The sequence below is a fragment of the Scylla paramamosain genome, chromosome 43 (assembly GCF_035594125.1).
Source record: "Scylla paramamosain isolate STU-SP2022 chromosome 43, ASM3559412v1, whole genome shotgun sequence".
Classification (NCBI taxonomy): Eukaryota; Metazoa; Arthropoda; class Malacostraca; order Decapoda; family Portunidae; genus Scylla; species Scylla paramamosain.
The window spans coordinates 5,587,184-5,602,183 of record NC_087193.1 but is presented as its reverse complement, the minus strand read 5'-3'; the positions used below and the strand labels follow the sequence as shown (position 1 = coordinate 5,602,183).

Below are 15,000 nucleotides of genomic sequence, written 5' to 3'. Positions count from 1 at the left end.
AATGTTACAGTGTCGATGATATATAATTGGAGAAAAGTCTCTCTCTCTCTCTCTCTCTCTCTCTCTCTCTCTCTCTCTCTCTCTCTCTCTCTCTCTCTCTCTCTCTCTCTCTCTCTCTCTCTCTCTCTCTCTCTCTCTCTCTCTCTCTCTCTCTCTCTCTCTAAATAGTATGCATAGTATGTATGTTATTTGTATGTTTGTTGGTCTGTCAGTCTGTATATACGTATGTCTGAATGAACATTTTAGCGTGAACAGACGTGCTATTAATAATTCCGCAAGGGAGGCTTTCAGGTAGCTTGTCCTTACCGTTGGGGGCAGGACAGGGGAGAATGGCGAGGTTAATCTGCTTACTGCCTCGCGAAAATAATGGTGGTGACGGGAGGTGGTGGTGGTAGTAATGGTGGTGGATGGGAGGTGGAAGTCAGGCTTATGGAGTGGTGGTGAACAGAGAGATTAGTGGCATTAGTGAGCCGTGTTATTGGTGGCAGTTTGTGATTAGTATGTGAAGTGGAGTGATTGACTGATTGGGTGAGTGAGTGAGTGCTTGGTTAGGTGAGTGAGTGAATGACTGACTGACTGACTGATTTATTGATAGATTTGCTGACTGATTGATTGACTGACTGACTGACTGACTGACTGGCTGGCTGACTGACTGACTTAACTGAGTGCTTGTATTCGGCGTAACATGAAGATTTTGTGACTGGATCAGGAAGGAGATTGGAGACTGAATGAATTAGGGATTAGAATCGAGAAAGAAAGGAGACACTGAATGAGTGGGGATTGGGAGGATAACAGAAGGAAAGAAGAATGGAGGAAAAAAAGGAGAAAAATGGAGGGATTAGGGAAGAGAAGGATAAAGAAAGTGAGAGAAAAAAGAAAGGACGTGAGGAGAGAAGAGGAATTATTGAAAGGTCGAAGAGAAAAAGAAGATTTTGAAGGATATAGAAAGTGAAAGAAGAAAAGAAAGGAGAGAGAGAGGAGGAATGATTGAAAAGTGGAGGACGAGGACACACACACACACACACACACACACACACACACACACACACACACACACACACACACACACACACACACACACACACACACACACACACACACACACACACACACACACACACACGGCCCAAATGTTAACAGGAATTGCATTTTGTGTGAGTGTTTTCTGCTCTCTCTCTGTTTGCAATGTGCTTTAATAGGCAGTGTTGTCAGGGTGTTGCATTGCTGAGTGTTGCCCTTTGGTGTGTGTTGCGGTGGCGGTGGTGGTGGAAAATTGTGTTGCTTGATTTTAGTATTTTGTGTTGCAGTAATTTTTTTTTATTAATTTGTGTTGCAGAAGATTATTTTTTTGTTAATTTTGTGTTGCAGAATATTGTTTTCGTTTTTTTTAATTACCTTTTTGTGTTCCGGGAGATTTTTTTTGTGTTTCTGTTTATTATTTTGTAACGCGGTAGAGTTCTTTTGTACGTTTTTTTTTTATGATCATTTTGTGTTGTATCAATCTTTTCAGTATTTTTATTTTGTTATTATTTTTAATTATTGCACTATTACTTATATCATGTTGTATTATATTATTTTGGGAGACTTTATAATTATTTTGTATTGCAGTATCTTTTTGTGTATTTTCTTTTAATTTAATCTCTGTTTCCCTCTATGTACTTTTCTTCTGCTGTAATAAATGTCTGTGTGTGTGTGTGTGTGTGTGTGTGTGTGTGTGTGTGTGTGTGTGTGTGTGTGTGTGTGTGTGTGTGTGTGTGTGTGTGTGTGTGTGTGTGTTTCCTTCCTTCGTGTTGCATTCACCACACCAGGGACCATTTTTGTGTTGCATCGTGGTGGAAGGTTTTATGTGTACCCTGGAATCCCCTTCACCTGTGTGTGTGTGTGTGTGTGTGTGTGTGTGTGTGTGTGTGTGTGTGTGTGTGTGTGTGTGTGTGTGTGTGTGTGTGTGTGTGTGTGTATGTATGTGTGTGTGTGGAGGCAGTCTTTCGTGGAAGCAACAATGAAATATGTGTATGTTTTCCCATCACAGGCGAACGGTGCCCCCAGGGAGATTAGAGAGAGAGAGAGAGAGAGAGAGAGAGAGAGAGAGAGAGAGAGAGAGAGAGAGAGAGAGAGAGAGAGAGAGAGAGAGAGAGAAGTGCATCAAAGTCCCGATCACACACAGACCTTGTTTTTGACGTGAAGAGAGAGAGAGAGAGAGAGAGAGAGAGAGAGAGAGAGAGAGAGAGAGAGAGAGAGAGAGAGAGAGAGAGAGAGAGAGAGAGAGAGACGGCAGATAAACAGACAAAATAGAGACAGAAAGACAGAGAGAGACACAGACACAAAAAAGACCCATAGACAAACAGACAGACAGACAGACAGACAGACAGAGACACGCTGCAGAGACACGAGTACAGACACACGTACAGTCAGACAAACTTGAAGGTGAAATATCATTATCAAAGGAATATTAAATGGAGTAGGAAGAGAGAGAGAGAGAGAAAATAACAGAGAACAAGAGGAAGTGAATAAATAAAGGAAGAGTTCAGCGCGCAGGATGAGGAGGAGGAGGAGGAGGAGGAAGAAGAAGAGGAGGAGGAGAAAGGAGGAAAAGAGGAAGAAGAAGAGATGAAAAAAATAGGAATATAAGATGGATGGAAATAAGTTTTTAAAAAGTAACAAAGAAAAATCAGTTAAGAGGATCAAGTGACTAATTAGAGAGAGAGAGAGAGAGAGAGAGAGAGAGAGAGAGAGAGAGAGAGAGAGAGAGAGAGAGAGAGAGAGAGAGAGAGAGCTTTAGCAAATACCCAATCCTGAGGGGGGATGAACGGGAAAGCGGAGGGGCTGCAGGGATCGAGAAAGAGAGAGAGAGAGAGAGAGAGAGAGAGAGAGAGAGAGAGAGAGAGAGAGAGAGAGAGAGAGAGAGAGAGAGAGAGAGAGAGAGAGAGAGAGACGAACTTTTCCCTTTGATGTGGCATTATACAAAAAAAGAAAAAAGAGAGAAGGTTTGACCAAATAAAATATGCCTTTTGCATCGTGAGTTTTGTCATTAAAAGAGCGTAACATAAGTCCTCTTTTATGCATCAAAACCATTACATTTGTTTGTTTAAAGGACACGGCTGTTGATTGGGTGAAGGGGAGAGGGGGAGGAGGAGGAGGAGGAGGAGGAGGAGGAGGAGGAGGAGGAGCAGGAGAAGAGGAGGAGGAGGAAGGGGAGAGGTTTGAGTAAAAAGGAAGGGCTTATTGTGAAGGGGTTTTGGAGTGGAGGGAAATGGTTACTGGTGAGGAAAGAAATGGAGGGAAAGAGGAAGGGAAGGAAAGGAAAGAGGGAAAGTTTTAGGTAATGAGGGAGAAAAGAGGAGGAAGTTCGTAAGAAGTAAAAGAGAAAAAGATTCGTAGTTATTATTCAAGGAAAAGGAGGAGGGAGGAGGAAGAAAAATAGGAAATAAATAAGGAAGAGAAATAAAAAGGAAAAGCGTATTAAGGAAAGGAAATAGTGGGTGGTAGGTGTATTTAGTCCTCCTCCTCCTCCTCCTCCTCCTCCTCCTCCACTTTCATCTCTCTCTCTATTTTCATCTTTCCTACCTTGCACAATAATCAGCTTACCCCCCTCCCTCTCACTCTCCTTCCCCCTTCCCTCTCCCTCTTCCTCTCCATCTCCCTCTCCCTTCATTCAGAGTGTTGCGGAAAACGAAAGCTCAGACCGACTTTGTGTTTTGTTCCTTTGCGTTGAATAATGAGTGTTGGTAATAATAATAATAATAATAATAATAATAATAATAATAATAATAATTCTTTTTCCTTTTGCTCTGTTTCTATTTTTCCTTTTTCTCATCTGTTTTCCTTCATTTTCTAATATTTTCCCTCGTTTTCTTCTGCTTCCTGTTTGTTTATTTCCTTTGTCCTGCTTTCTTTTCCCTTTTTTTCCTTACAGTCCCTTTCATTTTGTCTTTTTTCCTCTTTTCTTCCTTATCCAGCTTATTTTCCTTCTCAATATGACAGGAAACTTCTGAATACGTAAAATTTTCCCCCTCTCACGTCCATCCTTAAATATTTTACAAGATTCCAGTGTATGTTTAGTATTTTCCTCTCCAAGTTCAGATTTTTCCCCTTTTTTCCCTATCACGCTCGTTACTTTGGTTTCCACTTATTCCTTATTCGTGTTATTATCTTTTCTTATCGCGCTGAGGAACGGAAGAGGGGATAGGGATAGGGAGAGAGAGAGAGAGAGAGAGAGAGAGAGAGAGAGAGAGAGAGAGAGAGGGAGAGGGAGAGGGGCAGGGGCAGGGCAGGTGTGGAGTGTTCAGGTGTGTTTTGGATATTACCACACCTTAGCGCGGTAGTTTTGTGGTCTTGGCTGAATTTTTAGGGTATATGCTCTCTCTCTCTCTCTCTCTCTCTCTCTCTCTCTCTCTCTCTCTCTCTCTCTCTCTCTCTCGGTTTATTTATCTGTCTGTCTACCTGTGTATTTCTGTTTTCTTCTATTTATCTGTATTTATCTTCCTATCTACCTCTTCCACCTTTTCTGCTCATTTGTTTATTTCTCTGTTGTCTCTCAGCTCCCATTTATCATTATTATCTTTTGTCATTAATCTTCTTATTCCTAGTTCCTGTATTTATCCATTCGTGTCTATGCTAATCTACTTCCTCTTCACTCCCCTCTTTTGTCTTTCTCTTGTTTTCCTATTCCTTCCCCTCTTGTCCCACTCGTCATTACTCTCTTGTCCTCGTCTTGTGTTCCTTTTGTTTTCCTCTTTCCTCTTGTCTTCCTCTTGTCCTCCTCTTGTCTTTTTCTTGTCTTTCTCTTCATTCATTTTTGAACTTGGTAATTTATTCATTTTAGCTCAAACATTCATTTAAACACATTTATTCATTCATCTTAACACACTCATTCACTTTAACACACTCATTCATTCATCTTAACACACTCATTCACTTTAACACACTCATTCATTCATCTTAACACACTCATTCACTTTAACACACTCATTCATTCATCTTAACACACTCATTCACTTTAACACACTCATTCATTCATTTTAACACATTCATTCATTTAAACACACTCATTCGTTCATTTTAACACTCATTCATTTAAACACATTCATTCACTTAAACACACTCATTCATGTATTTAAACACTCATTCATTCATTTTAACACTCATTCATTTAAACACACTCATTCATTCATTTAAACACATTCATTCATTCATTTAAACACACTCATTCATTCATTTAAACACTCATTCATTCATTTTAACACTCATTCATTTAAACACACTCATTCATTAATTTTAACACACTGCCTCGCTTCGACACAGTTCCATTATTCATTGCATAATTTCCACGTTACGAAACACCTATGCATTTTCTTCTCCCTCCAAGACTTACATTAAATCTTGTAAGTAAGGAAGGTGTTATGTGCGTGCGTGCGTAGGTTCACACATGTACGTAACACTTTGTAGTAGTTGCTTTACGTGCATGGAACACAGCGAAACGAAATTGCGTCATAGGAACGTCAAAACATAACGAAATGTACCGTGTTTATTGTTGTTGCTGGCGTCCATTCTCTCTCTCTCTCTCTCTCTCTCTCTCTCTCTCTCTCTCTCTCTCTCTCTCTCTCTCTCTCTCTCTCTCTCTCTCTCTCTCTCTCTCTCTCTCTCTCTCTCTCTCTCTCTCTGCGGCTCCTTGCACACCTGAGCCTCGTACAGGTAATGATGCCTATGCCATTGGATTCAGGAGTGGCCCCATCCCACCTGTGTCTGTGTGTGTGTGTGTGTGTGTGTGTGTGTGTGTGTAGGTGGGTGGGTGAGTGGGTAGGTGTGTGGATATTATGAGTGGAAGAATGGTTTTTAAATGTTGATTGCTACGATTCCTACCTCTTTTATGTTTTCTTAGTGTTGATTTCTACCTGGAATCACCTGTTCTTCTGTCATTTAAAAGACTGGAGGAGTGAGTGGAAGTACTGGGTCCCTGCTGAGCTAGGAAGGTCTTGAAGTTCTGCTAGGGCGGCCTGGAGAAGACGGGCAGCTTAGAGTAGAGTGGAGATTACCTGGAGGTCTTCGTCGCGTGGTGATTGATGATGATGATGGTGATGATGTTAATGGTGATGATGGTGGTGGTGGTGGGTGGCTGTTACTGGTGTGTTATGGGTGTAGGTGGGAGAAATAACCCCTTGAATTCTGTGTGGGTGTTGTTGGGTGGCTGTTACGTGGTGTTCTGTGGGTGCAGGTGGGAGAAACGAGCCTTTAAATCCTGTCTGTGGGTGTGTTACGTGGTATTCTGTGAGTGTAGGAGGAAAAATTAAACTTTTAAACTCAGTGTATGGGTGTTGTTGTGTTACTTGTTGTTTGGTGTAGCGTATTAGGGTATGGAGTGTTGCTGGTGTTGTTAGCGAGTGTCTGAGTACCTCTTGACTATCTCTTGACTACCCCTAACTACTCTTGAAGGAACGTGTGCGGTTGGAGGTGTCTGTGTTGAGTGTTGAGGCGTAGAGACACACGCGTTGCCAAGGAGTGTCTGACTATCCAAGTACATCCTGACTACCTCTTGATTACTCTTGGCTACTCTTGACGGGGCCGGCGGAGGTGTCTGGTGCAGTGTTAGAAGCATGGAGGGTGACGTGTCTTATTACCTCTTGTCCGCCTCTTGTCCACCTCTTGACTACCCCTGGCTACTCTCGAGGGGCGGCGCGTGTGAGGGCAGGTGAGAAGGCGACAGGTCACCTCAAAAGAGTGGTCAGCGTCCCTCGAGTCCCTAAGGGCGTCTGGGGATGAGGTCATACAAAGGACTTGCTTTAGGTCCTCCTCCTCCTCTCTCTCTCTCTTTCTTTAGTTGCCTCTTGTCCTGTTCTTGGTAACGTTCCTCTTGTTTTCCTCTTGCTTCTTCTATTATTTGTTTATTTTATTTGTTTATTTGTTTATTTATTTACATACGTGTTTACTCATTTATTTATGCATTCATTTATTTATTTACTTATTTACTGATGTATTTGTTTCTTATTTATTTGTTTATTTATATATTCATTTATTTATTTAGCAAGTTAGTTATATAGTTGGTTAGATACTTAATTAATCAGACAGTTATTTAGGTATTTAGTTTAGTTTAGTTAGGTATTTAGTAAGCTATTTAACGATTTGTTAGTTACGTAGCTAGTTGGTTATTTAGTTAGCAAGTTGTTTATATACTCATGTCTTTATTTATTCACTTCTATATTGTGCATTATTTAACTTGCTTCATTTACCCCTACAGGAATTCGGAATCTGCAGGTGACCTCCCGGGATGAAGGTCTTCGCTGGACCCTCAAGGTAAATGCCTGTGCCTTTGTTTGCTTGCTTCCCTTCACTCTCACCCAGGCAGCGGCAGACACGGGGGAGGGAACACATTGCTCTGAATTGCTGCTTGGTAGAGAGAGAAGTGAAATGTGAGTGTGTAATAAGGATACTACTATTACTATTACTACTATTAGTATTACTACTACTACTACTACTACTACTACTACTACTACTACTACTACTACTACTACTACTACTACTACCACTTTTACTACTAGTCAGTTAGTATAGGTAACACGAGAGATAAGGACATACAAGCAGGAGAGACGTGATAATACAATACCAACATCAAAATTAATATTAATACTAATGTGTGTGTGTGTGTGTGTGTGTGTGTGGAGGGAGGGTGACTGGTGTACAGACATCAGGTATAATCACGACAAAAGCCAAGAGGGATGAGGGGAGTGCAATCAAACACTCTGGGAAATACTGTGCTACCTCAGGGTGCGTTGCTGTTCTGCATAGCCTCTGTGACCTCCGTCTTTTTGAGAGGTGTTGGAGTGCCGCTAGTGAGTGTGGCTTTGTGTACACCTAACATGCCACCACCACCGCCACCATCATCATCTCTGTCACCACTACCACTATTATCTTCATCAGTACAACCACCACCACCGCAACTACCATTATTTCCATCATCATAATCATCATCACCACCACTACTAATATCTTTAACAGTATAATCATCATAATCACCACCATTGTATTCAGCTTCATAACCATCACCATCACCACCATTACCTTCATCATAACCATCACCACCACCACCTCCATCATCATAACCACCATTAACACCACCACCACCACCACCACCACCACCATCATTGCTATTCAAAGTGCAACAACAAATGGTGAAATTAAGGTTAATAGTGACAGTGATGTATACTCTCTTCTTCCCCCCTTCCTCTTACCTTCCCACCATTATTCGTCTTAGTACTGCCCCTTACTCCCCATTCCCTCTTCCTTTGTCTTCCCCTTATCCTTCCCAGTGTCTCACCTCCTCTTCCTTCCCTTTTCCATGTTTTTTTTTTTCATTATCTGTTGCGTTTGAAGGAGGTTGACTAACAGAAGAAAACATAAAGATAGAATAAAAGGAATATACAAATAAATAAATGAATAAATATATAGATAAATCAAATAAAAAAAGCGTGTTTATTTAAATGTATGTCCAGATTCATTCCTTCTGTCTTATTCTTCCTTCCTCCTCCTCCTCCTCCTCCTCCTCCTCCTCCTCCTCCTCCTCCTCTTCCTCCTTTAGCTTCCGTAACTTCTAACAAATAGCGTAGTAAGAGCCAACATATCTGCTGCTGTTTGTTATTCCCTTGTGTTCCTTTGTGTTATTGCTTCACCTCCCCCTCCCCTCCCACCCCCTCCCCGGCAGGTGATATCGTCAGGTGGGCGTGGGATGTGATGATGCCCATCAGTGCACACCGTGAAAAGAGGCGCCGCGCTGTCACGTGTCTCTTTTAATAAACTTCCTTCATTCAGTTCATTCATTCATTCGTTCATTCATCGCCTTCACAAGCTCGGTAACTTTTCTCTTTCTCGTTCTCTCTTCCTCCTCCTCCTCCTCCTCCTCCTCCTCTTCCTCCTTACATTCACACTTCCCTCTTGTTATCTTGCACTGTTGCCTCTCTCCCTCCTTCTTATCATCACTCTCCTTTCACCTTTTCCCTGTCCACCTGTCATCTATTTTGTGCACGCTTTGTTGACTCTCTCTCTCTCTCTCTCTCTCTCTCTCTCTCTCTCTCTCTCTCTCTCTCTCTCTCTCTCTCTCTCTCTCTCTCTCTCTCTCTCTCTCTCTCTCTCTCTCTCTCTCTCTCTCTCTCTCTCTCTCATCCTGGTATTACAGAAAACATAAACACTTAGAGTTACCTTATGATTCTCCTCCTCCTCCTCCTCCTCCTCCTCCTCCTCCTCCTCCTCCTCCTCCTCCTCCTCCTCCTCCTTCTCTCACGGCTACTTTTCCACCTCAAAGTTTTAATCCTCCAATGATGTAACCCTTTTTGTGGGACCTTTTCTTGTGTGTGGGTCTCGTGGGAAGTGTGTGAGTAATTGGTCTTTGTTAGAGGTCTTCTTGTAGGGGGTCCTGTATGGTATGGGTCTTCTCTGTGTGGTCTGTCTGTCTGTCTGTCTTTTCTTCTCTTCATTTCTCATCTCTCTTCATTTAGTCTCTGTTCTTATCTTTGTGTGCCTACCCCCTTGTTCACCTACTCGTCCTCCTCCTCCTCTTCTTCCTCCTCGTCTTCCTCCTCCACCGTGCATTAAGATCAAAGGCAAGTCGTTTCCTGCAGTACACTCTTACACTCTTTCCACGAATTACATCATAACAGGAATCCGTCATAGAACATTTTTTTCTCCCTCGTGAGTTTTACATGGACCTGTGTTGGTAATATTATTCTTTTTTTAGTAATACATAAATAATAGAATATATATGGCGTGGAATTTATCTTTTTTTTGGGGGTGGGAAAGGAGGGAGGTGTGTGTGTGTGTGTGTGTGTGTGTGTGTGTGTGTGTGTGTGTGTGTGTGTGTGTGTGTGTGTGTGTTTAATTTCGAATATGAATCAGGTTCTTTTTTTTTTTTTTTTTTTTATTGATGTATTTTTTTTTTCGGGCGCTTTTCAATGGGTGTTATTTCGGATAATTTCAATCAGAGGTGCATGGATTTGTATCTGTATATGTATTTTCATCACGATTGCTGTGTGTGTGTGTGTGTGTGTGTGTGTGTGTGTGTGTGTGTGTGTGTGTGTGTGTGTGTGTGTGTGTGTGTGTGTGTGATGTAATTGACTTTTTGTGTGTTTTGTTTTTCTATAACTTTTTTTCCTATATTCTTTTGTGTTTAGTCAATTACATTTCAAATTCATAATACTGTCGTTTGTTTAGCTTCTGTGTGTTCACTGTATGAATCTATTGTATGTATTTTTGCACTGTATATTCATGTCTGTCTGTACGCACACATACACACACCCAGAGAGAGAGAGAGAGAGAGAGAGAGAGAGAGAGAGAGAGAGAGAGAGAGAGAGAGAGAGAGAGAGAGAGAGAGCCACCCAATCGCCATGCATACATAAAAAGGGCGATAAAGGATAGAAAAGTCTCATTTCTCGCATAATAGTAAGACTCAGGAAAGCACCCAAGCCCCTCTTAAAAGGAGTATCATCGCCTCTCTCTCTCTCTCTCTCTCTCTCTCTCTCTCTCTCTCTCTCTCTCTCTCTCTCTCTCTCTCTCTAATAAAACTTCAGGGTCATAAAGTGTTGTTATTGGTTTTCTTGGGCACGGAAAAAGAAAGAAATAGAGAAAGGAAGAAAGAGAGAAAGAGAGGGAGAGGTAACGCCGTCAAGGAAGGGAATGTTTTTACGTATGTTGGGTTGTTGTGTTTTGTTGTGTTGTGTTGTGGTGGTGTTGTTGAGTTGTTGTTGTTGTTGTTGTTGATGTCCTTAATATTCTTGTTCATGTTCTTGTTCTTCTTGTTCTTGTTCTTGTTTTTCTTTTCATTTTATTTTTCGTCGTATTTTTGTTCTTGTACTTTTTCTTAGCCTTCGTTTTCTATTATTATTGACACTATGACCACCACCACCACCACCACCACCACTACCACCACCACTACCACCACCACCACCATTCCCTCAACACCCTGCATTCTTAGTAAAGAGGATTTACTTTCACGGGGAATACGATTTTCTGGAAGGTGGAGCGGCTTGGCGCCTGGCTGCACCCTCCTGCCGAGGCGGCAACGGCGACGCCCTAGAGAGAGAGAGAGAGAGAGAGAGAGAGAGAGAGAGAGAGAGAGAGAGAGAGAGAGAGAGAGAGTTGAAATGTATTGTATATTTCCCCTTTTCCTTACTTTTCCCCTCACACCTTCAGGTAATCCTCCTTCAGGGAGATAGACAGGTATGTGACGAGAGCTCAAGTGTGTGGTGGAAGATAGGCACGTGTATAGAGATCAGTGGAGAAGGTGCAGGTGTGTGGTGAGATCCCAGGTGTGTGGCGGAAGGTTGTCAGATGTGAGGAGGTCAAATAATGTTCAGGTGTGTGGTGTGTCCTCAGGTGTGTATTGGAAGAAGACGCAGGTAGACAAGGCTGGGACGTCCCTCACGCTCTCTACCCTGCCTTCCTTCCTTTCCCTCCTGGTAAGGGCCAACAAGTCTACTGCTGCTTGTTCTTCCATTGTGTTTCTTTGTGCTGAGTCTCCCTTCATTCTCCCTATCAATTATTCTGGATGTGATTTGTGTTTGTTATTACTTTTGTGTTCATTGTTGTCATATTAAGTTGTCAGTGTGTGTGTGGGTGAGGTGGAGTTATTATCATTATTATTATTATTATTATTATTATTATTATTATTATTATTATTATTATTATTATTACTATTGTTGTTGTTCTTATTCTTGTTCTTCTTGTTCTTCTTGTTCCTGTTGTTGTTGTTGTTCTCATCATCGTTACCACTACTTCCTCAATTCCTTATCCTCTTTGCTATCATCCTTCCCTCTCCTCGCCATGCCTCCTGCAGTACTTTCCTGACGGCGACGCCCTTCTGGACTCGACTAACTAGAGACTACCTAGGGACATCGCTGACTCCATGAAACCTCCTACATACATACACACACTCATACATACATACATACATACATACATACATATGATATAGCCATGTATATGTACAACTCAAGCCTCTGTGTGCGTATTCTATTGAGTGAAGGTGTGTATACATACCAGCAATGTGCGTGTGTGTACGTATAGGAATGTGTGTGTATATGTGTGTATGTGTGTGTGTGTGTGTGTGTGTGTGTGTGTGTGACCTTTTACGACTTCGCTTGAGCTGCCTGGAAGAACGGGAGGAGGAGGAGGAGAAGGAGGAAGAAGAATAACCTCACCCCCCTCCACCTCCCTTGTCCTCTCGTGCGTGAGTGTGTGAAGGATTGAGTGGGATGAGGGGAGGTGAGGGAAGGGGTGAGGGGATGTGAGGGGAAAGAAGGCTGGGTGAGGTGAGAGACAGAATGGTTGTGATAAGGTGAGGGGGGCGAGGGGAAGGTGTGTACAGGTGAGAACAGAGCAGGTGACGAGATGACCAGGTAACAAAAACAGGAGGAATTTTTTATTTATGCATTTATTTTATTGTATTTTTATTGTATTTTTTGTCTTATTTTTTTGGTTAGTGTTTTGTATTCTATCTCTTTTTTTTTTTTACTTTTTTGTGTTTCATTGTTTCCGTGTTTGCGTTTTCATACCTTTCTTCCTTTTTTTTTGTTCCTTTGTCTCTCTTTTCGTATTATTTGTGCGACTGTTTTATGATCCAATATAATTTTGTAGCTCTTTACGATTTTCTTTTATTGCCCTTTCGTGTGTGTGTGTGTGTGTGTGTGTGTGTGTGTGTGTGTGTGTGTGTGTGTGTGTGTGTGTGTGTGTGTGTGTGTATATATGAACGCACACATACCCCCTGGTGTGTGTGTGCGTGTGTGTGCATCTGCTTGCGTGTGCACTATAACTTTTATGACATACTTCCCCCCTTTTCCCTTCCACCCTTCCACCCCCCCCCCCCAAAAAAAAAAAAAAAAAAAATGGCGGACGAAGGTAGTGGTGGGGGTTGGGGAGCAGGAAAGGTGTGTGTGAAGCAAATCAATTTTACTTCACGTTTTAAATCCCAAAGCTAACCATAAAGGTGTAATAGGAAAGGGGGGCGGGGTTGTGGTGTAAGTCTGGACACACTTCTATATGCGCGTCCTGGTATGGGGGTTGTGACGGGGGGAGGGAAGCAGGGAAAGGAGGAAGAATGGAGATGAAATGTTTGCAGTAATTTGGAATCTAATTTTTGCATATCTTCTTTTTAAACCTTTTCCGGCTTATTTGTACGTGTTATAACTTGCTCCTTGAATATACCTGATTTATACCTCTTAGTTTAGCCTTGTAAGTAAATCATATACTTGTGCCATATTATCAAGCACCCCACGCCTTCCAGCGAATGCATAAGATGTTTTGATTTCTCCTGGGAAGATTCTAGGTCCCTGGATCATCTCTGTTATCCTTCTTTGGACAGACACGCTAATCTATACAAGTCCATTCTGTAGTGACACCAGAACTGCGTAGCCCAAACTAGGAGCGGTCTGACTATACACATTCATTCAGTAATAAGGGAACCATAACTGTCCAGCACGAACCAGGTGTGACCAAACTATATACATTCATTCAGTGACAAGGAGACCAGAACTATACAACACAAACTAGAAGCAGTCTATCTATATACATTCATTTAGTGACAAGGAGACCAGAAGTATACAGCACAAACTACATGCGTTGTAACCAAAGCTGGATATACCTAACCGTAGAGTCTTATCAGCGGTTCTATCATTTCTGGTCTAAATAACACGGAGAACTATGCTTAATCTATACTGCGCTCCAATACACCGCCTCCTGGGCCGCTGAACGGGTTAAATTACTGCCACGCCCAAATCTCTTCCTGAACTGGATCTAGCTAAGCCTGTGCACTCAACAGAATAGTTACATTTTTTTTTTCACTAATTTTCATTTAGTTTTTATTATTTTACAACCTAGGTGGAGAATACTGCATTTAGTGAGGCTGAGTTACATATCCTATTTTCTGTCCACTCGTATCACTTCTACATTCTAAGTCACTCTGTAATACGCAATGCTTGTTTGTAATGCTGAGTTCAATAGAGGGAAGGAGAGGAAGGGTGAAGGAGGCAGCCAGAGGGGAGAAGGAGACGAAAGGAGAAGGAATGGTGATGAAATAGGGAAAAGTAAGAATGGATGAGACAAAGGGGAAAAAAATAAAGGAGAATGAAAGGGTATGAATAAAATAAGGAAAAGGGAGAAGGAAGAAGAGGACTGAATGGAATTTGAAAGAAGAGAAACAGAAGGGGTTGAGAAAATGTGGAGGTGGGGACGAAAAGAAGGGAAGAAGGAAGGAAAGATTAATAATATAAGCTGCAAAATGTGAAGGAAGGAAAGAAAAGGAAGAAAGGGAAGAAGAAAGGCGGATGGGTATAAGCTGGAAAAGGGTTATGAAGAAAGGGAGAGAAAATATGGAGATGAATGGAGGAAAGTGAGAGAGATTGAGGAGGAGGAAAGAATTGGTGGAGGAAATCTTTTGAATTGACAATCGGGATTTACTCTTATTTTTTTCCTTTTTCTTTACAATTACATAAAGTGGATTGAATCTCACGCGTATTTCTGTAAATCTCTCTCTCTCTCTCTCTCTCTCTCTCTCTCTCTCTCTCTCTCTTGATCCCTGGAGTTCATTCCCATCTTCATCATCGTGAGTAGCAATTTGAAGCTTCTCTTGAATCTATTGTGAAGCTTCGAAAAGACGAATTGCTTCACTGCCTATTTAGGGATGAAACAGCAAATCCTCCTCCTCCTCCTCCTCCTCCTTCAGGGAATATTGCTTCGCTTGCTCGCTTCGATTCGCAAAGGTTCATATTGATGTTTCGTATCGGGCTTCTGTTCTGTCCACGAACCAGGGATCATTCAGCCCAGCAGGCCTTCAGGCAGTGGGGGTTGTGGGGGGAGGGGGAAGAGGAAGCTTGTTGTTGTTGTCGGTGGTGGGGGGTGCTGCTCTGGTTATTGTTGTTGTTGTTGTTGTTGTTGTTGTTGTTACTATCGTGATCATTATCAGTAACAATAAGAACAATAATCCATAATGTTAAGATAAAAACATAATAAAAATCATCAGAGAGA

General features: G+C 41.9%; 2 protein-coding genes across 2 annotated transcripts in view; one reads left to right on the top strand and one right to left on the bottom strand.

Annotated features, from left to right (window-relative positions):
* The window catches only part of LOC135093466 (uncharacterized), a 7,982-nt gene extending 1,390 nt beyond the window's left edge, over positions 1–6,592 (bottom strand). The window contains exon 1 of the mRNA XM_063992745.1: positions 6,390–6,592. Coding sequence (XP_063848815.1) covers positions 6,390–6,592 — 203 coding nt within the window. The remainder of the gene's footprint in view (positions 1–6,389) is intronic.
* The window catches only part of LOC135093407 (probable ATP-dependent DNA helicase HFM1), a 289,819-nt gene that overhangs the window by 187,417 nt on the left and 87,402 nt on the right, over positions 1–15,000 (top strand). The window contains exon 33 of the transcript XR_010263340.1: positions 7,232–7,287. The gene's annotated coding sequence lies outside the window, so the exon portion shown is untranslated. The remainder of the gene's footprint in view (positions 1–7,231; positions 7,288–15,000) is intronic.